The following is a 27,546-nucleotide window of genomic DNA, read 5'->3' as shown; positions in this document are numbered from 1 at the left end:
ACACACCGTGCGCCGCCGCCTCAGTAGTAATAGTACTTCAGTGCTGCTCCCGCCAGCAGATTTGTAGCTCTGGCATCAATCTAGCTGCCGGTGACTAGCGACCTTCTACATCCGGGGTTTTGGGTCGCGCCCGCTGATTGGCTAAAGCGGCTATGACACGGCCAGCATTTAAACATCTTTGCTCCTTCCCGTGTGTATCGGCGAATAACAATCCTGGCAGCCAGTGTCAGCCGTTGGAGCGATGCAGGACCAGGACCAAGTACGTATAATAGCAGGGCGGATGCGAAAAAAGCGACTGAGCACGTACACAGTACCCGTCCCGGGCAACTTTGGCGTCCTCCTGCTGCAGCTTCGGCTGCTCAGTCTCTCCAATAATAATGCAGGTGTAGTAATACAGTAGTAGTGAAGTATTGTGTCACCCCCACATCAGCTGATGCGCAGTGGAAGGATTAGTCCAAAGGTTCCCAAACACGGTCCTCAAAGCACCTCAACAGTCCAGGTTTTAAGAATATCCATGCTTAACCACAGGTGACTTAAATAGTACCTAGTAATTCAATTTAATTTAACCACCTGTGCTCAACCATGGATATCTTACAAACCTGAACTGTTGGGGTGCCTTGAGGACCACGTTTGGAAATCTCTGGATTAGTCCTACGTTTGCTGCAGCCCTACTAAGTTGCGGTGACACCTATGTGAGTGATAAGGAAACACTGTATACAAATAAACTTACCCAATAGGCTCAATCCAATTAGGAGCCAATTTGCGAAAGCACAAATCCGTGCACCTGATATATCTGTGAGATGCAATTAGAAACAGTGGCATCACTTGGGTTGATGTCACCCATTATGCTTTTGTGTACTCCTCTTGGAATCGGTATGATATCCTGGCTGCCACATGGCCGGGAGTTCGAATCCCGGCAGCCCGACGAAACAGCAGAGCCTGGCACGGAAGCCTGACAGCGCTGGAAATTCCGATCGTGGTAAGGTAAGTATTGTCTAATCTAACCTATCTCTCCTTAGGGATGCCTAACCCTAACCCCCCCTTCCCCGCTGCCTAAACCTAAGTCCCCCGGGGGGCTGCCTAGCCCTAACCCTTCCCCCCCCCGCGGCTGTCTGCTCGCTGCGCCTGGCATCCGCTCGATCGGGATGCCAGGCGCCTGTCTCCCAACGTTGGGGAAATGAGCGGCATCTAGATATAGACGCCGGTCATTTATCCCACGGCGGGATAAAGTAGTCGGGAAGCCGGCTGCTGGGATTCCGGCAGCCGGCTTCCCGATTGTATACCCTCCTCTTGTGTGTGCGAAAGGGGACATGGCCTTGCCCAGCACTTCTGGAGCTGCTGGGCAGTCCCCAGCCTTTCCCGACTCCCGGTGCAAAGTGGATAATGTGCACCTGAGCATGTCATTCATCACCGCTGCTCAGAGACCCAAAAATAGCAGAGCAGCTCTGCTATGTTGGTGTCACCCTCTCGGATGGTGTCAATTGGTGCGGTAATCACCCCCTTAGTGACTCCACTGATTCGAAATGCAAATTTATGGTAGTTACTGCGAGAGTGTGTGACTTTTCTACAAAATGCGACCTGGGAGAAGTGTGTGAAAAAGTAAGGAAACCAGTGCATGTTTATTCATTAGGAGTGGTGTACCAGAAGTTCTGCACTGTGGGCTAGATTCAGAGATTTACAGAACTGAGATGGTTGTGTAAATCTCTAAATGATTGAAGATCTGTGCAGGAGCTGCATGTGCAGATTAGGTCTTGTGATGACCCTAGCAGTGCCCTAAAGATGCAGTATGATTGACATGCTGCAGGCATTAGGGGGCGGTGACGGGTAGCGGTCCAGAAAACCCTGTGTTCTGGTCATGCCGGAGCCACTGGCCCTGAGGTTTACTCAGATGTACGATGTTCACACAGTTGATCCGATGGCAGCTTCTTCGGACGCAGCAGTTAATCAGATGAACCAGCAATGAGCATCTTTTTACTTAAGACGACTCCTGCAGCTTTTGCATATTAGTATATCTCTGAATCTGGCCCGGTGTATTGACATTTGTACCTTTTTAAAATAAAGATTTTCCCTACCTTTTCACTCGCAGGGCTGCGCACAAAAAAGTGAATTTCTGCTGAAAAATGTATGCGAGTTTGGGGTTTAATTGCAAATAAAATATGCAGTGTGAGTTTGCCATGAGAATGGCTTACAGGACCCAACTCGCACCTAATTGGATTGACCTCTGTCACCCTGTTCCCGGCATTTACACGTGAAATGTAGGTTGTTCTAAACTTGCTCTGTATTTTGGACAGTGTTGCTGTGATGGGAGCAATGTGTAATTGGTGACCTGCTTGTCTTTTCAGGGTCAGATGGCTTCTCACCAGTATCTGGTCTCAGGTTTGATCAAGTGCTTCAGACAGCAGTGGTCCCTTGTGTGTCAGTGTGAGAGAACGACTGTATGCGGCGCTGACAACATGCTACTCACCTTGCAGTTAGTGCTGGCCGAAGTCAATAAAAAGGTAAGTAGTAGTGCTGGAGTTTCATGTATTATATTGAATACAATATATTTTTCATGTGTTGTACACCTTGTAGGGTTCCTTACAGCTTTTGCACAATCTGATCACTTTTCTATTCTGCCCTCTTTCCAGCAGTTTGTGTTGTGTGCATGAGTTACCACAATATACAGAATGTATTACTTTATCACCCTAAATTACATCATACATCTGTATCTCTCTTGTACTTATAACATTCATAAAGCTGCCTGAGGTACGTTGCCATGGCCTATGTTCATCAGAGAGGGAATGCCGAGTAGGTATAGGCGTTGATAATTGCTCTTTCAGGGAGTTTGATCCCCATGTCTGATACATTGATTTTTTTTTTTTTAAATGCACAGATGCTTATCCCATATTGGTCCAAAATATTGCTTTTGGATGACCTGAACATGCAGATTCTAATAGCAGTAAGTTCCTCTGGAGCCTTCAGAACATTAAGTGAAACATTGCTTGTTCCGCTATTGGGCACGAGCAAAAATAAGCATTGTTTCTTACCTTCAATATAACAAAACTAATTGAATCACCTACATCAGAGGTTCCCAATCACGGTTCTCAAGGCTCCCCAACAGTTCATGTTTTAAGCTGCATACACACACAACGATTTTGTTACCAACGATTTTCTGTCAGATTTTTTTAAAGTGTAATGAACGATTTTTTTGAACTACAAACGATTTTTGCATATTCCCTTATTGAAAATCGTTGAGTTGACAAGTCTGACTAAACTACAAACGGGAACACGCATGAACGATAATCGTTCATTGTTTGACTCAGAAAGTGAACAATTTTTTTAAACGATATTGTTTAACGATAATCGTTCAAAAAATCGTTGTGTGTGTATGCAGCTTTAGCGATATCCATGGTTGAGCACAGGTGACTTTAATTAGTACCTCAGTCAGTTTGATTTAACCACCTGTGCTTAATCATGGATATCACTAACACCTGAACTGTTGGGGAGCCTTGAGGACCGCGTTTGGGAACCTCTGACCTACATAAATTCACTGTTCGTAAAAATTCTTACACACTAAGGAGCTTATTTATTATTCTGTTTCAAAAATCATCTGTAAACTGATTTTTCTTCATGATCGTTGGAACTGTAGGTATAGGAGGAGGTATGTACTGAAGCTGTAATGTGTCAGTTAAGGACTCTCAGTAGATCGCCATTTACAAGGTTTTATCAGCTTGGGCCCGATGCACATTGTAGCCTATAGACTACCTTTTCGCCATTAAAGGATCTTTGAATCCCTCCCTTTAAGCCTATACTGTGCACATGCGTGGCCTAATGGGCAGTAAATAAGCAGAGTCTGAACCTGGAAGTTTGTAAAGTGAAAGTAAAATACATTGTTTATTGCTGGAAATAGTGGAGAGAACATATGAAACTTATTGGGGCAGAAAAGAAATCAGCCATAAATAGATCCCTATAAGTGGTTACTTTTTGTTGTTGTTGGTAAAGTATGTGATCCTGGGATTTCAACCAAGGTCTCCAGCATATTCCTTGGTGTCTTTCATTATACATAACTGACTTGTACCACTTAGTAAATTCAATATCGAGCGAGTTCTACAACTGGCAGTCTGACAGAGCCGTAACTAGGGATGTTTTGCGAGCGCTGCTGCTCTGTGGACGGCACTGTCGCTGCTCCACGGCCCCTGCATCTTGCTAGCAGAGTGCCTGGAACAGCACTCTGCAGCCAGAATCCTTTGGAGACTGCAAACATGCACACTGCAGCATGTACAGTCCCGCGAAATATCCTGTGGCAGTGCTGTAATTCCTGGCTCTGGCTGCCCCCCCTCGGCATGATGTCATGCGCTAGGAGTATAAAGCCGAGGCTGGTCTATGAGCTTACAGTATGGTAGGGATGGACATCGGAAGCCCACCATCATATGATGGCAGTGCTTCCACCATTGAATCTTTCGATGCGATGGTAACTAACCACCGCATCAAAAGCATTTAATTGTGAAAACTATTCATATGAATAGTAAAGGGGCGGGGTTAAGGGAGGGGCTCAGACACAGAGTAAAAAAAAACAAAAAAACCCAGGCAAGCAGAGCTGATTTAGGATGAGGAGGAGAATGGGAAACACTGCCATGCTGCTGCTGCTGCTGCTGTGGGCACTTAAAGCAACATAAAGTGAAGTGTAAAAACATTATTAAATATACTTCTAATACGCAGCAAAGGAACCTCTTACAGCACCAGCAGAGAAATCACTCCCCATCTCTGCTGTGAAAACGTTGTTAGCTGTCACTCTGTGTGTCTGTGAATGACAGCTGCTGCAGGGCCAGGGCTGCACACTGATTGGCTCTCTGAGACAGCGAGAGCCAATCAGAGCTAGCAGAGAGGGGTGGGAGGGCCAGGTCTGAGGCAATGAGAGACAACCTCCAACGATCCCAGCAGCATGAGCCAGAAAGGTTATCAGAAGCAGAGAAACAGCACACAGCAGTCAGGGGAGGCAGAGCTTTTAGTTTTTAAAGAAAAGAAGCCACCATCGAAACACCATGAATGATTACCATTCGATGGCAGCAAACATCGGAATGCTGCCATCGAATGGTAAAACACATGTATGTCCATCCCTACAGTATGGCACGATGCTGTCTCTTGCTGTGAAGATGAGCAGTCTCGATGACCATTTGTGTTCACTCTACCCCTGAACCTGTAATAGGTTTATCCATTAGTTACCAAAGTTGTTGCAGTATAAAATCTAGGAGCTATGCAGTTTCCTGAGATAGTACTTGGAACAGCTTAATAAAACCAGTGGAGAAATCGGCCTCCAGAGCAGATTATAACTTTGAAGAAATTCTTTGTTATTCCCTTGAATTACTCCATGACAGCCCAGATTACCCACTAATGTTGTTAAGAAGTTTAATATTTTTCATAGACCATTTAGAAAGTAACTCTTGATACAAGGGGATGAGCTGCATTCTATATACAGTCTTGGGGAATGTTTAGCAAAACTGTCTGTAACTAATCTGGAGTCAAAGTTACCTATTGTAATAGCTGCAATGGAGGATTTCAAATAAAGTTAACTTATTTTACTCAAGTCATTTTGTATGGAATATACTTTTATTTATTCTCTCCGCACTACACAATATTTCTTTATCTCCATAAATTTGATAAGTATTTCTGCAGTGATTTCCTTGCTCCCCCTAATTGTAACCATTTAACCTTCTTTTTATTTTATTTTTTAAATTTTATTTCCTTCTTTTAGACTGGCAAAGAATATACAGCCTCCCTTAGTGATGTGCTGCTGTTATGGAAACACTTGGTTAAAGATAAACTTGGACTGATTTATAATGATATGCCAGCTCCAAAGGACTATGATGAGGTCAGAAAAAACTATGACCTGTTTATGAAGAACAGCAATTCATTGGATCTTATTGATTTATATGAAAAATTATCAACATCTGGCTGCTCTACAGATACAAGCCTCTCCTCTGTAAGTATCAATCTGACAATTTGCAACTGTTGAATCCGTTAATGAGAATCCTAAATGGTAATGCATTATCTAAACCACTTTGATATTTAGATATTGCCAATTAGCATATTTTTTTTGTTTTTAAGGTGTATTTTCATAAATGCAACATCAATTGTCCTCGTCACCCATTATAACCCTAGTTTTCAAATGGCAATACCTAGAACGGGATGCAGTCAGGATACTGGTGGGCGGGATAGCGCCCGCCGATATCCCGACACTGACAGCCCGACAGAACTAAAGATAGGCGTCGAAATCCTGACTCCTATCATTAGCCCCACTAAAAAATACTGACACCTGACATACCGAACGAAGGTAAGCCGGGTGTCTTAAGCTGCGTACACACCTATAGATATCTGTCCAATCCGTCTGGTGGGATGGAAAAATCTGGTAATGTATGGGAGCAAATAACAATAGAAATTTGTTACCAAACACTGGAAAACGATCCAGATTATCCTACCCACCAGACAGATTGAACAGATATATCTGTAGGTGTTGGCACCTCCCGGGAGGGGTAGGGAAAGGGAGGGGTTAGGTGTGGGGATAGGGTGTTAGATTTAGGCACTAATGGGGGGAGGTTAGGGTTGGGCACTAGGGGGGAGGTTAGGGTTAGGCACCACTAAGGGAGGGTTAGAGTTAGGGGGGGAGAGGGGAGAGTTAGACTACTTACCAGCCCCAGTCGGGAATTCAGCCGCCGGCATTAAATACAGATTCCGATAGAACATTGCGAAACCAGATGCTTCCATTGTGGGAGACTCTGACCTGGCCCACCTAGCTCAGTGTGAGGAGTGGATTTTAGACTAGCAGGTCATCATACATTGCATTAATTACTAGGAGCAGGGTCACCAGCAACACAGATTGTTGATGGAAGGTTCCTGACAAACAAATAAAAGCAGATTGCGCTGTATTTAACATACTGGTTCTTCTCCTGAGTAACAGACTGGCTATTTCCTCACTGCTATTTCCTAACAACAATGACCCTCGACAGGAGTGAAAACAATCTTTACTGGGAGCATTCAGAAAGCAACTGATTTAATAATATCCCTGCATAGTGAATGCATCTAGTCATTGAAGCATAGATCTCTTTGCAATGTTAAATGTATCGTTTTGAGTCCCTTTTTTAAAGTGGTAAAAAAAAACAGCATGTAACAATCTATCTTTTGTACTAAACAGGACCACTTACTAGAGTTTCTTTCTGGTTCTCAATCTGAAGATGCGGATCTTGGACTCTCATCCATTTCGACACCATGCAAGAATAATATGGATTTTTTGCAGGTAATTTTAAGACTAGCGGTCAAATTGTATGTTCTGAACAAATTTTGGCTAGATAAATCATCTTTTTTTTTTTTTTTTCTTATATCTATATTTACAGATGAAAAGAGTGGTTAACAAAATATTTTGTTCATATTTACATCTACTGGTGAATTCTAAAAATGACATTGCCCTAGCCCAAGTCCTTAATTGTCCTGACCGAGGACTTGACAGAGAAGCTTTCACTGACCTCAAACATGCATCAAGAAAGAAGCAGATGTCCCTGTTCTTGGTTTGTATAATTATATTTGCAATTGTTGGTAAAAAATGATAGCATATACGATTCAGAAACAAAATTTGACAAGTCCCCAGGCCTTATAAAAAAAGGGTCAGTGGCCTTTTCTAAATCTGGGTCTTATAGGATGGGACCGGGCTATTTGGCCTCCTTGTAACTGCTAGTTAGCGCTGTGTCTATTAAAAACAAGGGAAACTGCTCCCTGCATGTCTCTGGTCCTGTGCCAGCTTTTTCTTGGTACACCACCTAGCACAGGCACTGCAGCCACTCTACATGATGAAAGTGGTCCTGTTATCAGTGGTTACTGCCTGTATCCATGGTTGAAATGCCAAGTCATGGGATAGATGCCTGGTATGTAGGACCCCTATAGCCCGGCGTAGTGCAGCAACTTGATGTGGCATTGATTCCACGAGTGGACGGAAGGCCTCCTAGAGAGATGTTGACCCATGCTGTTTGGATAACTTCCCACAGCTCCCTGATATTTGTAGGTGCAGGATCGGGTGCAAATAGATCTCTATACCACATCCCATAAATGCTCAATTGGGTTCATGACGGGCGAACGTGGTGGCCACATCTTTCATCAGAATTCTCCAGAAGCTCTTTTAATCAATTCTGGACAACTTGGGACCGATGACACTGCATTATCCTCTGGAATATCCCATTGTTGTGGAGGCTGCAAATGGTTGTCAAGCAATGCTATGTACCGGTTACTGGTCAATGACTCATTAAGGCGAATCAGTGGACCCAACTCATGCCACATGAGCAGACTTCACACCATTATGGAACCTTCACCTGCCTGCACTTTGCCTTTATAAGAAAACTGGGCTCCATGACCTAATGGGGTCTGCGCCACACCCAAACCCTACCATCATGAAACAACTGGAACCGTGACTCCTCAGACCATGCCACATATCCAGTCCTCCAGGGTCCAATTGGCAACGTCACAAGGCCAGGTGAGGCGCTGTGTCCAGTGTCGTAGTGTTAACAGGGGTACTCTTCTGCTCCCATATCCCAAGAAAGCTAAAGAATGCTGCACTGACCTGCTGGATATGTGGCTGGTGCCTACTGCACTGAATGTGGGTGTGATTTGAGCTTGTTGCTGCACTGACCTGCTGGATATGTGGCTGGTGCCTACTGCACTGAATGTGGGTGTGATTTGAGCTTGTCTGTTACTACAGACAATTCTGTCCAGGCGCCACTAATAACTATCATTAAGCACCTGTGGTCTGCCACTGTGTTGTCCATGGTGGGTTGTAATGCCTTCCATTAGGTATTCCTGGCACACGTGACAATATAGATCGACAAATGTTGAATGTCTGCACATCTTCGGAAATGGAATGTCCCATCTATCCGGCACCCACTGTCTTGCCCTGTTCGAACTCTGATAATTCACGTTACCTTGCCTTGAGCATCCTAGCCAGGGTTCAGACTGACTCATGAGATGTCAGATTACAACTGATGCAGGTCTGTGTGTGTGAGATTGATATCTGTCTATCTTTTTTTTTTTTTTTTTTCCCCTCTATATCTGGTCTACAGTAGTTTTTGTTGTAGAATGTAATCTGAAGCGTTGACAAGTCTAAGAAAGGGAAAAAATCTTTAATTACAGGTGGCAATGTCATTCATAAGAACAGTGGAGCTTGGAGGGAAGGGTTATGCTCCATCAGAATCTGATCCATTAAGAAAACATCTCAAAGGACTTACACACTTTGTTAATTTTATTGACCGGCTCAATGAAATACTTGGAGAAACTCATAATACAAGGTAACTTCCTATGCCCCATTTGTACATCTGGTTGAAGAGTAAGCAATGCCAATGTTTAAGAATAACAATTTTATAAAAAAAAATTGTAGATTAGGCTTTATTTTGCTGAACTGAGTAATGTACATGCATGCCTCCCAACCGTACTGTTATGATCGGGACTGCTTCATTCTCATCTGTCTGGGAGTTGACAGGTATGGCCCATTCACACTGCTTTACAGAGCAGTGGTCAATGGGTGTAACTTGCACCTGCCACTGGTGCATACAGCATAAAAGGGCTGATAAGAAGTGGACTAGAGGCCAGTGGCAGTCTAGCGCTTGGCAAACCTTCGGGGGTACACCCCCCTCTGTGACTGAGATATGCCACAACTGCAATGTGGCCACTCCCTCAGTATTAGTCTACACCCCAATGTTGAGGAATAATCACTGCTCCCAGGATTCTGTTAGCTCTGTTCCATATGCTACATAGAGTTTTGCCTGCGATCAGCTGACTGGGTCCTGTTGTGTGCACACATACAGCTCAGCATGGACTCTGCCGGTCACACCATCACTCTGTGTTATGCGCCTCTCATTTACCATACTGCCAACTTCACAGACACAATATTTTATATCCACTAGAATAGATCTAGCCAGTGGTGAGCTCCACTGCCATTAACACCTTGTGGCTAACTGTGCTTATGTTAAGCAATTCCTTTAAAAAAAAAAAACTCTTCCTAAATATTTAATACACTATAAGCAAATTGAGAAGTAAATATACTGTCTGTAATACAGGTCTGATACAAGTGACCTGTGTCATCATTCTTTATCTGCAACGTTCTACTAATTCCTGTGTGACTAAAACTAATCTCAATTACACCATATGCTAACAGATATATCTGTCCAATCTGTCTGGTTGGATGGAAAATCTGTTTTTTTTCCAGTGTTTGGGAGTGAATTTCTATTATTTGCTGTCATACATTACCAGATTTTCCTGCCCACCAGACATCTATCTATAGGTGTGTACACAGCCTAAAAGCCGGCCATAAACTGTGCGATATGCACCATGCGACGCGGCAGGGGAACCAACATCCGACACATCGGGCGGTCCCCACACACTGTGTGATCGGGTGGCCAACCGCCCGATATGCTGGCTCCCCCACCCACAGCGCTGCATGGGATCGCACATCTTATTCCTGGATCGACTGAATCTGCAATAAGATCTGGGGGTGCGATGTACGACCCCACGGGTGCGCGCACTATCCGATTTATCCTGCCCATACACAGTACGATAGAGCAGCCAAATCGCACCAATCCGTCAGATCGGCTGATTTATCGCACCATGTATGGGCACCTTAAGGAGCAAATGAGGAAAGTGTACAGCAGGGGAATCGCACCAGGTGTCTCGTGCCATCTTGCGCACAAGGTATAGGAGACATCTGTAGTACCTAGCTCTCCACTTCAGGTTTTTCTTTTTCATGGAATAGGGTGCTAAAGATGTCCACCATATGTTCCTCACTCCTCAGCAGCAGGCTGTCATATTAGCATGTGGGGCTTCTATATGCAGGGATGCTTTGAGCAAGAGCTAGACAGACTTGCTTTGAAGAAATTAGCTGTGTGGAGTGGTGTATTCATACTGTCAGTGAGTGATTGCTTTTCTGACCTGTACATATGATCTCCCATCAGGATACTGTCCTAACAATGGTTTATTTTAATTAGGCGAATGTTGCATTACCTTTTTTAATTATATGGTGAAAACTGAAAAAGTACTCTTGAAATTGCCTACCAGTCTGTTTCCATCAATCTGTTTTTGTGATTGCAATGAAGCGTTGTCCAGACTGGTGGTAGATTGACTTTTTATATCTTTGGAATTGTGACCAAAAAATCTGTTTTCTATTTTAAACAGCATTTGGAAATTACCCATATCATTGTTTTTTAGCAATAGTACTTTATTCTTTTTCCAGCAGCGAATTGTTTTCAGAGAAGATGAACTTTGAGCTGTTAAATCATACACTGGTTTTGTCTACTAAAATGATTTATGCTCAGGACTCCCATAATCTTGAAACTAAATCTGGGGCTCTCATTTGACCTGAAGTTTGCTTATAAAATACACCCCATAGTTACTTTTAGGTTTCAAATAAATGTTAATAATAGGAATCCATTTTCTTTTTATTCTGTTAAGTTTTTTTTTTTTTTTTTTTAGGTTCCGCAATAATTAATTTAAGTGACAGTAAAATGAGCATTGTGAGATTTGATATATAAAATTATTTATGTGGATGTGAAATACCATAATAAATGGTGAAATGTTTTAACTTACAACAGGAAGTCTAAAGTAGTGGTGCAAAGTTAATGGCATTCACAACCCTTAGACTAGTAGACTGGATTTAAAGGGGCATATTTTTATACAAAACAAAAGTGTGTTCCCTATTAAATCCAGTAAATGAAACTGCCGAAGTCGTGGCTGCTTTGAAATGCTTTGCATAGTAAATCTTAACTGTGAAAATAGAGATCGGGATAGGGGGCAGCATTCAGGCTTTTTGGGGAAAATTTACTAAGCGGCAGTTCTAAACTCCGGCAGTTTGTCGGCAGGTTCTAATCCCTGGGGGTTTAGTGGCGGTTCTAAATGACAGCCCTGTTCTATTCTAGAATTTTTTTTGACGGCGGTTTTTCAGCGGCTTTGGCCCTAGTAAATCTGTGGTTAGCAAAACCGCCAGGGTTTAGAACCTGCTGCTTAGTAAATTTTGCCCTTTTGTCTTGACCTGCAGCCGTGGTGCAGGTTCCACAGAAGGCTTCAAAAGTAGCTGAAGGACTTTAGCTATTTTCCAGATCTTGGGTATCTTCGGCCAATTCTGCCAATCAGAATCCAGTTTTCTATATTTACACCATATCCACATGACGGAATCACCTAGCCCTAAAAGATGGATTGTGCATACAAATTGAGATACACTAGCTGCTCTAATTCAAGCAGTGCAAACCTTGCAGATTCAATTAACTGCAGTTGAAAAAGTTTGATGGAAGACGTGGACATTACAATTTATTACCCTATCTAATCTGGTCTTTCAAATGCGCCCAAGTACTTACCATAATGATGTTTTAAAAGTAGGATTGATTCTTGCCCTTAAAGGGCCAGCATTAGCTTGGACTACACCATTTCTTGAAAAACTAGACCCATTGTTAAATTCTTATCCTGTATTTTTGCATGACTTCGTGAAAGCCTTTGATTCAGCAGTCATGCCACAGCTCAGATCAGAAAGTTTCATCCAGGGGACAAAGTCTAGTGCTGGTGCAGACACAAGAAAGTAAGGTGTTTGCCCATTGGCACGGGCCCTACGAAGTGGAGGAACCTGTAGGACCGGTAAATTATGGTGTCGGGCAGCCAGGAAGGAGACATATTGAACAGATATACCATGTCAACTTGCTCAAACCCTGGCAAGAAGAAATACCGGGTCTTGTACTTCGCTAGACTGCTTGGATGTCGCATTGGCTCTTTGAGAAATACGTTGTCCACGGAGTGGCGGGGAAAAGTACAACCCAGCATCCCTGCTGCAAATATACAAACTTTGATTCAGCAGTCATGACGCAGTGAGGATCAAAGTTTGTATATTTGCAGCAGGGATGCTGGGTTGTACTTTTCCCCGCCACTCCATGGACAACGTATTTCTCAAAGAGCCAATGCGACATCCAAGCAGTCTAGCGAAGTACAAGACCCAGTCTTTCTTCTTGCCAGGGTTTGAGCAAGTTGACATGGTATATCTGTTCAATATGTCTCCTTCCTGGCTGCCTGACACCATAATTTACCGGTCCTACAGGTTCCTCCACTTCGTAGGGCCCGTGCCAATGGGCAAACACCTTACTTTCTTGTGTCTGCACCAGCACTAGACTTTGTCCCCTGGATGAAACTTTCTGATCTGAGCTGTGGCATCCTAGGCTAGTTTCTGACAAGCTTGGGCCTCTAAGGTTTTCTCGAACAATGGGCCTTATTTTATACAGTCGTTCATTTAATTTTCTAATGAACTCCACAACTTTCGGTTCCTCTTCTGCTGTTCCCAGCCATCCTTCAAGATGTCTAGGATGCCTCTTGGTTGCATTCCAGAGAGGAGCTCAAAAGGGCTAAACCCGGTTGAGGATTGGGGTACCTCACGTATAGCAAACATGAGGTAAGGGAGTACCTCATCCCACTCCAGTTTTATTATCCAGGACAACCCGGCATATCATAGACTTTAAGGTCGTGTTAAATCTTTCCACCAACCCATCCGTCTGTGGGTGGTATACTGAGGGTACTATTCCCAACTTCTTACACAGTTCTGCCATTACTTTGGTCATAAATGGAGTCCCCGATCTGTAAAGATTCTTTAGGGAACCCAAGACGAGAAAAGAGGAGCATCAACTCCCTGGCAATTGTAGTTTTTTTTTTTTTGTATTTCGCAAGGGTATCTCTTCTGGAGAGCGGGTGGCGTAATCCAAGATCACCAGAACATATTGGTTACTCCGCTTTGATATTTTCCAGTGGACCAATGAGATCCATTGCAATGCGTCATTTGGTACCCCAATAGGCATTGGCACTAGTGGTGCTCTCAAATGAGGCCTTGGGCTGGTCTTCTGGCACACTGGACACCGTTGGCAGTATGTTTTTTACTTCAGCAGTGATTCCTGGCCAAAATAATCAGAGCAGAATACGTTCCAGTGTTTCATCTTCTCCAAGATGACCTCCCCAAAGATGGGTCTTAGCGGCTCACAACACTAGTGGTATATGTACCCTGGGCACCAACAATTTCTCAATCTTCTTCCCTTGCTCCACTTTGACTCTATATAGTAGATCGGCTTTAAGGACAAAATAGGGAGCGCCCTCCGGTGGGTAGGCAATATTTACGATGCCATTAACTTCTATGACACTAGCCATGACCTTCCCGAGGACAGCTTCGTTTTGTTTATCTCAGGCAAAACTTTGCAGGTCTATGTCAGGCGGCAGCGTATCCCAGTCTGGACTGGGGCTATTCTCACTTAATATTGGTGAGTCAGACGTTCCATCTCTAAAGAGGACTGGCCGTGCTTTTACACTCTTCTCCCTTTACCGAGGTAGGGCCTTGGAGACTTTACATTGGCGTTGTCTCTGTGGTTCCTTCACAAGCTCAACAAATCCTTGGAATTTGCATCCCAATATGATAGGATAGGGGAGCTTAGGACCAACTGCTGCGACCGCCACCTCATAAGTACGTCCCTTTATGGTGAGGCTCACTCGCACTCTGGAAAAATGTTTCTGTGGATCCATGAACGCAGAGTACTTCAACTAACCCTGGCACCTTTTCTACTGCCCTGGGCAGGACAGCCTCTGCGATCAGGGTTAGCTTACTCCCTGAGTCTGTTAGCTGGGAGTTATCGCCCATTCAGCAACAGTTTCCCACATTAACGGGGGTCTGGAATCCAGGGTTACCATTGTACAAAAATCAGGGTATGTAGCGCCCATACTAGCAACTCCACACTCCATAGGCTCTGTTTTTCTGTGACCGTCCCACCTTTATATGACCCGGTTCTCTGCACTCATAGCAAGTGACCCTGGCATCTCCAGCGGTGTTTCTTTAAGGAGGGGTGACAGTCAGGGTCACAGGCCAATGGGGTGCCATCTTAACAGATCGCTCATTCCCTGGTTTCTTTTCTGGCATTTTTCATATTTTCTGCGGTCTCATACCGCTCAAACACTGTACTTAATTCCTCTACATTTTTTAGGATCAGCGTGTATGACCCAGCGCTGCATATTCTGCCCTAGGGTTCTTATACAGTGGTCAACTACCACCGTTTCTACAATCTGAGCGGCACTGCGGTCTTCTGGCTGGAGCCAACTCCGCCCCTGTCTGGCAAGTTCTGCAGCCTGCTTCCGAATAGGGACCCCTGGTAATAACATAACATGGAAGCGCTGCACTTTCCCAGAAGGAGTGAGACCTGACTTGGCCAGAATAGCACTTTTGACTAGGTCATATTTCTCTGCATCAGCAGAGGACAAATCAGTATAGGCTTTCTGAGCTTCACCAGTGAGATGGGGGCAAGTCTATCAGCCCAAGTATCTGCTGGCCATTTTTAAACGCTGTGCCACCCTCTCAAATATCAGCAAATACGTCTCTGGGTCATCTGAGGCAGACATTTTCTTCAGATGCCCAGCACCTGCCTATTGACTGGGTCACTAACTGTAAAATTTGTTCCTCTGTCTTTTGGTGAGAGGCCAACAAATTTACTATAGGGCGAAAATCTTCCTCCATTTTTATAGTGGGAGGGGTATGTACAAGTGTAGGTGCTTTTAGATAACAAGCATATCTATCTTTCAGCAAAGCAATTGTAAATTCACGTTTAACACAGAGAGAAAAAAACACTACTGGGTTTTTTTTGTTGTTGTTTTTTTCCACCAGCAATGCAGGGGTTAAATAGAATACAGAGAAAAAAAACCCTGGCTTTTTCTCTTCCAGCACTGCAGCACTCAATTAGTCCTCAGTAATGTGTGTCTTGCTCTTGTTCAGTCAACAGGTGAACTTGTCCGTTCCTTTACTTCGCTGTAGGCATCTAGCGATTGTGCTGTAACACAGCAGTGCAGAGGTCCCCGTACGGGTTACCACATGTAACACGGGGTATTGAAATGAGGACTCCAGACAGGCAAGTACTTGGCAAAGCAGTGTCTTTTTAATGGTAGCAGACACTGCACCTTAGCATAAGTGCGGTTCGGCCTGGACAGACACATAACAGAAAATAAGCTGTATGTGTGTGTGAATATAACTTTGTTTTTTTTTTTTTTTCAGATGGCATTACAGAAAGTTTATTTTGGTCTCTTTAAAATTCTTATGATGTAATGAGATCATCTATACATATAGTTCATCCCCTTTTTTTTTTTTTTTTTTTTTGTCTTTCAGAACTACAGGAGAGTTACTCTTATCTGCAATCAAGATGCATCTGATAAAGGGAAGAGGCAGCGGGGATTCATTTAGTGAAGCAGTCGTGGAGGTTGCACAGGATTTGGATTTAAGGATTAAAAATATAATTTATTTATGTAAAGAAGAGAATAGTGAGCACACAACAGGCATCAGTCCTGCTCGGGTAAGCATTTGTATAGCAAAAAAATTCTTGCCAAGTTTTTTTTTTTCCAACCCCCTTTTGGGGAAAAAAAAAGTTGTTGGACCCCATACACTGAGGGTAGTCTTCTCCCCAGAGCCCCCCCTTTCACTGGTGCAGCACCCTGCATTTTTTCCAGACTGTCAGTCCTTTCCAATGTCCATGATTGACAGCCAGGAATCGTGGCAACTGGCACCAGTTTTCACTGATCAGATTCCTACAAATTAATCTTTTGTCCCACTCTTCATTAAATTCCCCCCCCCCCCTTTTCAAAAAATCTTCTCTATCCTGCTCCTCATGCAATCCCTCCCACTCAGTGTGACGTACAGTATCATTAGAGCATCGGGAATTCTGCTCTGAAAGCTATGGAGTGCAGACAAGCGCTCTCCATATTGTTGAGCACTATTCAGTGCTTCAAGCGTGAATACAGATATCAGCGATGCCATGATATTAGTCCTCTCACATGTATACTTGGCGACTCACTATTTAAATTATTTAGGGACTAATGAGGAAACGTACCAAGTCTTCCAAAGTGTGGAGAAGAGTCCCATAGTAACCAATCGGCTTCTAGCTAGCATGTACAATATATAAAATGATAGGTAGGCAGTAGCTAACTGGTTATCATTTTATATATTGTACATGCTAGCTAGAAGCTGATTGGTTACTATGGGACTCTTCTCCACAATCAGCTTCTTTCTAGCATGTACAATATACAAAATGATATGCAGTAGCTAACTGGTTATCATTTTATATATTGTACATGCTAGCTAGAAGCTGATTGGTTACTATGGGCAATGTCTCCACTGTTTTTAGAAGGTTTAAAACATTCCGTCCTAAGCTGAAGTTTGGCTGACACAGAGATGAAGCCGTGAGAACAAAACACCTCATTAATACTACTACACTTGTTGGATCTGCAATGAATGTGCTCCTCCACATACTGTAGCTGGTAATACCAGAGTCTTTGTAATTTATATTAGAGTGTTCAGTCTGCTCCCACCCGGCTACTTCATAATGCCACCCAGCTGCAATTACTTTCTGGTTAGAGCACTGTTGGATCAATGTAGAGTTGTAGTAAATGGCGATCTATTACAGTTTACCGTATTGCATTTTGAGGCTGATATGTCAAAAAGGTTGTAAGCCTAAAGTATACAGATGTGTCCTCAAGCATCGTTTTGGTCACAATGCGATTAAGATGCACCACGAGAATGCACTGATTCATTTCATATGCGTGACGCATAATGGGCGAATAATATGCTCAGTGCTAGCAGTGTTGCACAGGACATGGTGGCTTTCTCGCGGCGCATGACGTATTGAGGTTAGGTCTATGAGGACACCTTTTTGTATTTCGCAAAAATAAACCTTGTGTCCATATAAATGGAAACCTTAGTGATGATACTCATCTTCTTCTTTGATTCTATTGTCTGCACTCTGTGATGAGAATATGTTCTGTCTATTTACAGCCTAGAATTCATGCAATAAACCGTGGCACAGCTTTATGTGGTAGAGAGACCATAAAAACATTGCTCATACTTTTGGATGAAGAATCCTCTAGCCCTCCCAGCAAAAACAAAGCTGAGCTGTTATGTGCTGATGCAGAAAATACCATCTATGGAGCAATTTCTCTTTTGTCGCTTTTTAGGTACGCATGTATATATGGTACTTTATGCATTTTGGTTTTGGGACACGCGAACAGCCACCATGGATAACTTTTTAGAAGCCAGTTAAATGTAACAGCTATATGCATCCTTCTTGGATCTGATAAATAAACCCCAATGCCCAAACAAGACATTATATTCTCTGACATTAAGAAGTGTACATCTGCACAAGGACTATAGTAACCCATGGGAAATAAAATATGATCTGTCTTGTGACACAAGGTAAATATGTGGAGTATATGGATTTCTTTGTGCAATGGTCGTAAATAACCCACACTGTCTTATCATTTAATGAACAACCCCTTTGACCAGACCTATTTCTATTTTGGGATGGGTCGGGGGCTTGGGTCAGAAAGTACTAATACTGGGCATACACTATACAATTATCTGACAGGCATCTGTCCAATCTGGCTGGTTGTAATGAAAACCTGGTAATGTATGGGATTTTAACCAATGTGTCTGAATTACCATTTTTGTCTGTTTCCAGTGTTTGTGAGCAAATGGTCAATTGTCATTTTGCTCCCACGCATTACCAGATTTTCATTCCAACCAGCCAGATTGGACAGATGTCTGACAGATAATTGTATAGTATATGCCCAGCATAAGACTTTGTCCTGGCCAGTAATAAACCATTGTTTAGGCTGGCCATACACTGTCAGATAAGTCGCAATCAGACAGACCAATTACCTGACTGTGTATGGCAACGTCAGATAATTGGTCTGTGATGGTGAGTATACCTGAGCACAAATTATCGCATCCCGACAGACCAATTTGTGCTTGCCTGCGGCCATACACTGCAATCATCGACAGTTACCCTATAATTGGCTGATTGGGTTGATAATTGCACAGTGTATGGCCGCCTTTACAGGGGGAGTCTGTAGGTTTGTGAAAGCCCATGCAACATAAAAGCCCTGTTTTACATGATCTTTTTCTACTCCAGTCTACAGAGGTCTTTTTCATTCTTGGTGCATGTGACCATGCTTTATTGAATGAGCTTGGTTACCTTGATCTCCTGTCATTGTTACATGTATATGAATCCTGGTCTTGCATGGCATTTCTGGTGAGGAGTGTCATGTGTTCTACTAATTTAGGCAATATTGTCACATAAGGTTACTTTCACATGTTTCTTATTTATTACACAAACGTCACTGTGAAAAATAAAGAATGACTAGTGACATTGTAATTTGTATACAATGCCTATCACAAGATAAAGTACATTTTCTGGCTTATTCTGCTAAGTTGTCAGCTCAATTTTCCAGTAAACTGATGCATGTAGTAGTGTACCCTGTAAGTTCTAACTTTGCTGCTTGCTAGGAGATCCTGTCCAATCACTCCCAATACTCACTTGTCTGCATGTTACCATATAACATAGTTCTAACCAGCTGCTTCCATAGGTCCTTTGTGGGACAATCTGCCTTCCATTTGAAAGATATAGTTCATACCACGAAAAAAGGATTTTCACAGTATATGAGCTAATGGTGTGTCCAGAGTATTTCACCAAATTACTACATGGAACGCCGCTACCTGAAGAACGCCTTATGGCATGTGCATACAAGTATTCAGGCTATGTGCCGTTTTGTGGTCAGTAAGCTCCATGCACTAATATGCGGTTTTATTATTGGTGGCAGCTGGTGACATCAGTAATGGTGCCTGACCTTTGTCCTCCCTGGTCATCATCCATCTATTGGGCATCAGCCAGGCCTTTCCTGCTTTGTCAACTGATGAACCAAATATGCAGGTTCAGCATTAGTACCTTCTCCTGCCAAATCTTTCCTCCTCCTATAATTAGTATATTAATGTATATGAACAATCCTGTCCAACAATGGCAGGGAAGTGCCCGCTCCATATATGAGCTTTATAGGTTTCTCTTTACCTCCGTATTTCCCAGAGTGTCTTTTGGACTCCACATACCGATCGGTCCTGATCATCATTGGGTGGAATTAAAGCAAAACCAAAAATAAATAAAATTGTGCACCTTGGTAAAATCATGTTGCACTGCAAGTGGGGCAGATTTAAAAGGTGCAGAGATAATTAGAAGTGTGAGAGGTGTGTATAAACAAATCTAAATAGCTGTTTAAAAGTAAAACTGTGCAGCATTTGTGGGCTACATGCAAAAGCAGTCGCTGTTTTCTTTGCATGAAAAAAATTTATTTGCATCCCTTGCATTTCAACATGGTTTGTTCGAGATACAAAGTTACTACTACTACTACTACTACTAATAATATTTATTTCTTTTTTTTTTTAACTTTGCTCCTGCCTCAGAATCTGCTTTATACAAAGGTACCTAACCAGATGACTGGTAACCGTGGTCATTGTAGGCACAAACATGTGGGTTTTTCTAGCTATGGAGTTATGAAACTGTGGTTGTCTGGCAGGATTTCATGCACAGATTTTATTATACATATTTATTTATTTTTTTTTTTTTTTTCAATGCAGGTCTCCTGAACAGTATCATGGATCCTCTCCCAAACCTCTCAGCCAACGTGTCCAGAAATGCATAAACAAAAACGACCCCAAGGTACTTAAGCAACATGAAATAGCGAAATATTTATATTGTACATTCTGGAAACTTTTTTTAAACTTTGTTGCCCAAAAAAATCTTCTAAAAAATGAAGAGAAACTAATGTCTGCATAAATGTGAATGGGTGACTTTGGCGCTTCACCTACATTTCTGATGCTGTTGCATAATAAAACCGTAAAGTGGTAAGTCCAGTTATAAAGCAACACAAGGCAATAACGAACCCATTCCCCATGTCACAAGATGGCTGCTGTCTGCTAATTCTCCAGATGGTATATCCAGTATGTTAAAAGTACTTGAATTAAAAAAGTCAATAAGACTACCTTTGCTTTATACTTCTGTAAGACCAGTGGCGGTGCACTACCTCCCATTTTGCAGTTTACAAAATTGTCATCTATGTGCTTTTATTTTTAAAAATAAATTGTCAAATTTTCAAAAATAAAAACAATTAAAAAAAATAAATAAAATATGAATTTACCCAAAGAGAGATCTGTATAACAAAAAGACAAAACCGATACCGAATAATCCAGAGATTGACTGTTAGTAGTCGGCCAATCAAATCTAAGGAGAATATTAGCATAGTATAAGTATATTATGATCGTCTCATCAGTGTCAAGTCCGGGACAACCACATAAAATAACATTATTTCACAGAATACATATAACTGGCAAATACAAAGACTCTTAGTCTATTGATAGTGACATGAGAAACACAACTCCAAAAAACTATCAAGTATCAATAGAATGAGTATAAATTTAGTTCTAGAATTAATCAGTGTACGGTATATCCCAACACAGCTTAAACCGACCCAATATCAACTTGTCTTCATTAAACTGACGTCCAACAATCAAATAGTAAAAATAAGAAATAAACTAAAAGGATATACATTAGACACTGTCTCCAAAATGTAAGCTACAGTAAATAGTGAGAAATACCTCCCCCCCCACCCTATATGACCATAACTCCAACTCACGGCATATCTGGATCCCCAAACAACCACCCTCCCCTTCCCCAAATTCTCCCCCCCCAAAAAAAAATAAAAATAAAAATTGATGCATTAGGTTGCACATGGGGACAGTGTTGGAGTGTAGGCTCAAGTATAAACTTTGTTTGGCCCCTTCCAGTTATACTATTATGGGGAAACCTTAAGCTTGTAGCCAGTCTCGTAGGGATGACTGTTATCCCTACCTTCTTCCATATGAGGCCTAGCAGTAAGTACATAGGGCCTGATTCAGAGATGGACGCATATGGCACCGCTGTTGCGTCTTTGCATGCAGCAGCTGTGTTTAAAATATGCATACGTGGAAGCTGCTGGGACTTGTATTGAGATAGCCACCTGCAGCATCTCAATCCCCCTCTTGCGTACAAAAACGCAACCATTGGTCGCACATCAGTTGATTATCGAACTTCTGAGTAATAGTTCGATATGGTTACAAACGGTCCCTGTCTTTCAATCACTTTGCCAATAAATCCTCACTGCGACCACCGTTGCAAGACCATCACTGCATAATTGCAGTGCGACTTATTTGCATGCGCTATATAAAAACCATTGCCCTACAGCGTAAACCTCGACAATGCATCGGTTTCGGAATCCTGCTCATAGTACACAATGGTGAATGGGTATTTCAGTGGTTACTTATAGAAAAAAGTGCAAGGTTATGTATATGCCTGTTATTTAGCAGTGTGTCTTTGTTATAATTAGGGATGTGCAGGCTCGGATAGGTTCGAGTTTGCACGTGGAGTTCGGATTTTTCCCTCCAAAAAAACGGAACTCAGAACGAGGCAAAACGTCATCTTACATGGACGAACATCATCATTCCTGGACAAAAGACCAGGAATGATGATGTTCGTCCATGTAAGATGACGTTTTGCCTCGTTCTGAGTTCCGTTTTTTTGGAGGGAAAAATCCGAACTCCACGTGCAAACTCGAACCTATCCGAGCCTGCACATCCCTAGTTATAATGCCTGTGGATGGGCCTTAGATAAGATTACTGCATGGTTACATATTGTAATATTACTAATGTGTATATATATTTATTTTCTCACCACCTTCAGCTAAAGCAGAACTTGATTAAATCTCAGTTCTCCTGCACTTACAAAGAAGGCTCCACAACTCAAATAAAGTCCCCTGCTTTCCCCAGTATGAGTCAAGTTCCAACCTGCATTCATCCAGCACCAAAGATTGTTCCAGTGCTCTGCTTTGATGAAGAACCAATTGGTAACAATTTATGTAATCTTTTTGTTTTTACCGCATTATTGTTGTGTTAAAGGGACACTTAGCCCAAAATCTTAAGCCATGCTTAGACTCCTACCGAGGAGAAACTTTTTACAACGTACGTGTATAATACAACTCCTAATAATACAGGCGTGGGCCTAAAATTACTGATTTTAATTTGTACACACTAGGAACAGCTTGCACAATAGCCTAGTGCTGGTCATCATGCCGTACACAGTACATGAAATGTAACTTTCACATCAAAGATCTTGCAGTTATATGGGTTTAATAATTTGGTTTGAATCCTAAATTTTGGCCTTTTAGATGGTGGCTGAGTGCAAACTGCTCCCATTACAGTAAAGGCAATCTAATGTCTTTTCACTAACAACTTAAATGATTTCACTGAGGCTCATCGGGTGGATCCCTAATACTAACACATTATATAAGTGTATCCAGGACTTACCTATAGTAGTGCCCATTCCAATGAGTAGACTGCAATGCAAGGACCTAAACTAATTTAAATCACTAGGGGGTGCTAATCTAGGCAGAAGGAGTCTCCCCTTCAAGTCTACATTATATAGATACATACAGAGGAAAAGAGGGAGGGCTGGACTGCACACCCTAATTTTAAACATAAGAGGTGCTACCATGCTGACACTTGTAGTGCCATGAAGAAAATGCAGGTGCACAATCTAAGCACTAAGTGAACACAAGCGTTAATATTTACTATTGTGTGTTAAAAATGTTTTACTTTGCCTCATTATAGACACTGTGCACAAAGAAAAATCAGCCTTTCAGATAAGGTCAGGAAACATTAACAACAAAGGTATGAAAGGAAAATCCAGTAAAGACTCTGTACGAAAGAGTACGAAAAGAAAGCAGCAGATGGATAAGGGTGAAAATCTTGATCTCGACCTTGATAATGAGCCCCCTCAAAAGAGAGCTATAGCTGGGTCAGCAACAGCAAAGGAAAATGCAGCCCCAAGAAATAAAGGAAAATCTGCACCCAAGAACAAACTGATTGTAGGACAAGCCAAGTTAACCAGCTTTTTCCGTATATAAACTGCAATTTGTACAGTGGAAAACATGGTGTTACATTTTTGTAGTATTTGATGTATGTTTGTTTTGTTTTTTTCCCTTATTTTAACCATTTGATACTTTTTTCATTAAGAAATTCATAACATGTTTACATTGCTCAGATCAATATTTATTTTAATTTGTTTTATTTAATAAATGTATGCAAAATATATGCATGTGCGTCTCATCTGTCCGTTCCAGGGGTGGGTTGCAGATGCACGTCCATCAGGTATTATTCAGTCATTCTCTGTACGTCAGATCTGCCAGCATGGTCGATAAACTCTTCCAAGCATGCACCTTAGCACTAGAGATAACAATTAGTCAGTATTTTGTGTCTTCATTCTCTGCAGGGCATTTGTTTTCTTTAGTACATATCGATTTAAAAATCCAAACCTGTTACTGGGCTAAATATTTGGTGAATATAGCAATCTAATTCTTCCGCTTTCTGCATTTGCACTGCAGCATGGGGTGTCTACAGTACATATGAGGACCATAGAGCTACACATATAGTCATCCAGCATTATACTGCAGTATTCAAATCAATATTCATAGTAACTATTGATTACATGCACAGTGCAGAAAATTCTTTATCTAAAAATCAATAATCCAGGTCTGTACACAGGTTTATGTAAAGGAAATCAATTTATCAATTAAATTCAAACATAATTATTTCATTACAAATGGAGCAAGCATATTGACTGCAATTTCTTCAACCCTATCCAGTGAACTGGTGTATATATACCATATACCTCTGTCAAACATTATTAATGTGCAAAAATCATTGCTGGATTTGTGGCTCCATTAGTCATTCAACCTTGGCCTGAAAACTCATGACTTATGCAAATGGTCTGACAGTGGCCCTCTAAATATCAATTAATGACGTGTTTACATACAGCATATGCAATAGATGGGGGGGGGACAAAGAAATTGGTTCTTCGAAATGCAAGTAATACATAAATGGGTATGGTAACACTAGGCACAATGGTTTATAATAACAGACCTGTTTTACATGTGTAACGATGACACAGCTGTTAGTTGCCATGGTATATATTTAAAAATGTTCTATCTCCGCTTAATGAGCAAAATGATTTAAAAATTCCTAACTGTCCCCAAACAAACTGTTTAAACCAGACTTGCATCTAATGCTGGGCATACACTATACAATTATCTGTCCAATCTGGCTGCTTGGAATGAAAATCTGGTAATGTATGGAAGCAAATGACAATTGACCATTTGCTCACAAACCCTGGAAAACAGACAAAAATGGTCCTTCAGACAAATTGGTAAAACACACAAATTTAACCAATTTGAACAATTGCTTTTTGTCAGTTTTTCAGTGTTTAAGACCATATGATCAACTGTCATTTGCTCCCATACAATACCAGGTTTTCATTCCAACCAGACAGATTGGACAGATATCTGACAGATAATTGTATAGTGTATGCCCAGCATTAGTGAATGGATGCCATTTGTCACAAGCTGCATGGATCTGAAACCTAATTGAAGATAAAACACCAGAGAATATGGAGAGCAACAGATTGCATGTAAACTCCCCCTTTTTTACGCCTATGGGTTCCATAGCTATAGACTCCACATCCATAGGACTGTTTGTTTATGAATGAGGCATCTTCCATTATAGTTTGCAATTATGTTTCCTATAAAAATGGTACAGGTTGAGTCTCCCATATCCAAAATGCTTGGGACCAGGGGTATTTTGGATAACTGAATATTCCGTATTTTGGAATATTTGCATACCATTTTATCAAATATCTTGGGAAAGGGACCCAAATCTAAACACAGAATGCATTTATGATTCATATATACCTTATACACAGCCTGCAGGTAATTTTATTCAATATTTTCAATAGTTTTGTGGCTCAAACAAAATTTATGTATATACATGAAATTAATTTGTTTCATATACACTTTATACACAAAGCCTGAAGGTAATTTTATACAATATTTGTAATAATTTGTGCCTTAGACAAAGTTTGTATACATTGAACCCTCAAAAATCAAAGGTTTCATTAGCTCAGTCATGCCAAAATAATTCAGTTTTTCGGAATATTTGGATATTGGAGACTCAACCTGTATAAAGTAGGGTCATGCTACAAAGAACCTTTTGTTTCACTATGTGTTTTAAAAATGTGTGGGGATTGCTGTACAACTTCCTCAACCAAAGAAAAACCTTTTCTATATATTGTACTGGCTTTACTACTTCATTAAATGGTTAAAAACCCGCATTATTTTTTATAAAAAAAAGATGTTCTACAAGTCATATGGTTTTTAGAATGTTTATGAAAGGAACATAATAATGAGATTCAAATATCCTAGTGGAAACCTGTATGTTTTCATTGGATGGCATAAGGCAGAGGTTCCAAAACTGCTATTACAGCCCAGGTTTTAAGGAAATACTAATTAAGTCACATGTGCTCAAACCTGTCGCGTTGGCTGGGCTGCACAGCCGATGAGCAATATATCTGCAGATATATTGGGACATCGTGCTGTGTGTACGGGCAGTCAGACTACCTACCGCCTGTACACTTGTAGCAGAGACCGTAGGGGGGGGAGCAAGACACGCCCCCTGGCCAGATGATGGTTATTCATTGTGTATGAACAACAATCATCTGCAGATCACTCAATCTGTTAGGTGTGTACCCAGCTTAAGTCTGGAAGATCAAAATCTATTATTTTAGGGACATAAATCTAAAATTGTTTAGGCGCAGCTTTTGAAATCATACATTGATAATTTTCCCTTAAAGTGTGATGCTTACAATATGCTTTGATGAAGAAATAATAATGATTATGGCATGAAGTCTTTGCATCTTTTCTGTTTCCATATTGATTATCATGAGAACAAATTCACCAAAATTTGTAATTAATACTTACTATCAAAATCTCTTCTCCCTATGGGAAACTTTGCAGCATTTTCATCTTCGCCAATATCTCTTCTTTCATGTGTTATTTCAACATTCTCCTCTCCAGTTTCCGAATTTCGGGCTGGGCTTTTAAGTGGTGAAAACGGAATCTGTTTGAAAGCAACACTTAAAGGAAGAACATCACGGCTGAAGTAGTTCTGAGGTCCTGCACTCTGTAGAGAAAGTTGTTTTGCAGTTAATAAAAGTTTAGTTTGTATGAGACAACTACATTAATAACTAAATGAATGTTATAAATTTGTTTTAAACCTCAGTTAATACATTAAGGGAGATATGTACTAAGCTCTGGGAAGTGATAAAATGGAGAGTGATCAACTACCACCCACTCAGCTCCTAACTGTCATGTTACAGACACTGTTTGAAAAAATGACAGGAGCTGAGTGGCTGGTAGTTTATCGCTTTCCACAGCTTAGTACATCTGCCCCTAAATATTATAGGATTCAAAATATATATGAAATTTAGCTTTTCTGTATGTCAGATTATTGTGGATGAAATGGATTGTCTCTTACCTTTATGATTTCTTCGTCTTCATTAAAATTTGTGCTGTCGTCCATGGAGTAATGATTCTGCGGAATATCTTCAGATTTCTCTATTATATCACCATTCCTTAATGCTTTTCTTAGAGCAATTGTATCTAAGAGAGCATCATTAGTCTCAGATTTTCTGACAGACTTTGAAACTGAAAACAGGAAGCCTTGGGATAGTATAGATAAAGATATTATAAGCGGATAGCCTAAGAAAATCATTCTTACCATTCTTTGGGAAGGCCTCCAGTAGA

General features: G+C 41.4%; 3 protein-coding genes across 5 annotated transcripts in view; 1 reads left to right on the top strand and 2 right to left on the bottom strand.

Moving 5' to 3' along the window:
• Positions 1-449, bottom strand: part of NUP37 (nucleoporin 37) — a 77,722-nt gene extending 77,273 nt beyond the window's left edge. Inside the window, exon 1 of the mRNA XM_088467832.1 lies at positions 7-449. The gene's annotated coding sequence lies outside the window, so the exon portion shown is untranslated. The remainder of the gene's footprint in view (positions 1-6) is intronic.
• Positions 159-24,005, top strand: PARPBP (PARP1 binding protein). Of its 3 annotated transcripts, none has more exons than XM_088467829.1 (12): positions 159-259; positions 2,343-2,498; positions 2,873-2,938; positions 5,732-5,959; positions 7,169-7,270; positions 7,368-7,538; positions 9,148-9,302; positions 16,169-16,352; positions 17,828-18,006; positions 20,459-20,540; positions 22,596-22,758; positions 23,522-24,005. In XM_088467829.1, the coding sequence occupies exons 1-12, from the start codon at positions 242-244 to the stop codon at positions 23,815-23,817; spliced, it is 1,800 nt and encodes a 599-aa protein (XP_088323955.1). In that variant the 5' UTR covers positions 159-241; the 3' UTR covers positions 23,818-24,005. The 3 variants fall into 3 exon arrangements, with proteins under 3 accessions (XP_088323955.1, XP_088323957.1, XP_088323956.1); XM_088467830.1 differs by lacking the exon at positions 159-259 and adding an exon at positions 592-692; XM_088467831.1 differs by lacking the exon at positions 2,873-2,938.
• PMCH (pro-melanin concentrating hormone) lies at positions 23,955-27,546 on the bottom strand. The gene is made up of 3 exons (XM_088467835.1): positions 27,278-27,546; positions 26,722-26,923; positions 23,955-24,136 (listed from the first exon to the last, which is right to left on the bottom strand). Exons 1-3 carry the CDS (start codon positions 27,521-27,523, stop codon positions 24,087-24,089), a joined length of 498 nt encoding a protein of 165 aa, XP_088323961.1. The 5' UTR covers positions 27,524-27,546; the 3' UTR covers positions 23,955-24,086.

Source organism: Taudactylus pleione, unplaced genomic scaffold (assembly GCF_031769625.1).
Source record: "Taudactylus pleione unplaced genomic scaffold, aTauple2 ptg000077l, whole genome shotgun sequence".
Taxonomy (NCBI): Eukaryota; Metazoa; Chordata; class Amphibia; order Anura; family Myobatrachidae; genus Taudactylus; species Taudactylus pleione.
Note: the sequence above shows the minus strand (reverse complement) of the source record. Positions and strands in the feature narration are given on the sequence as shown.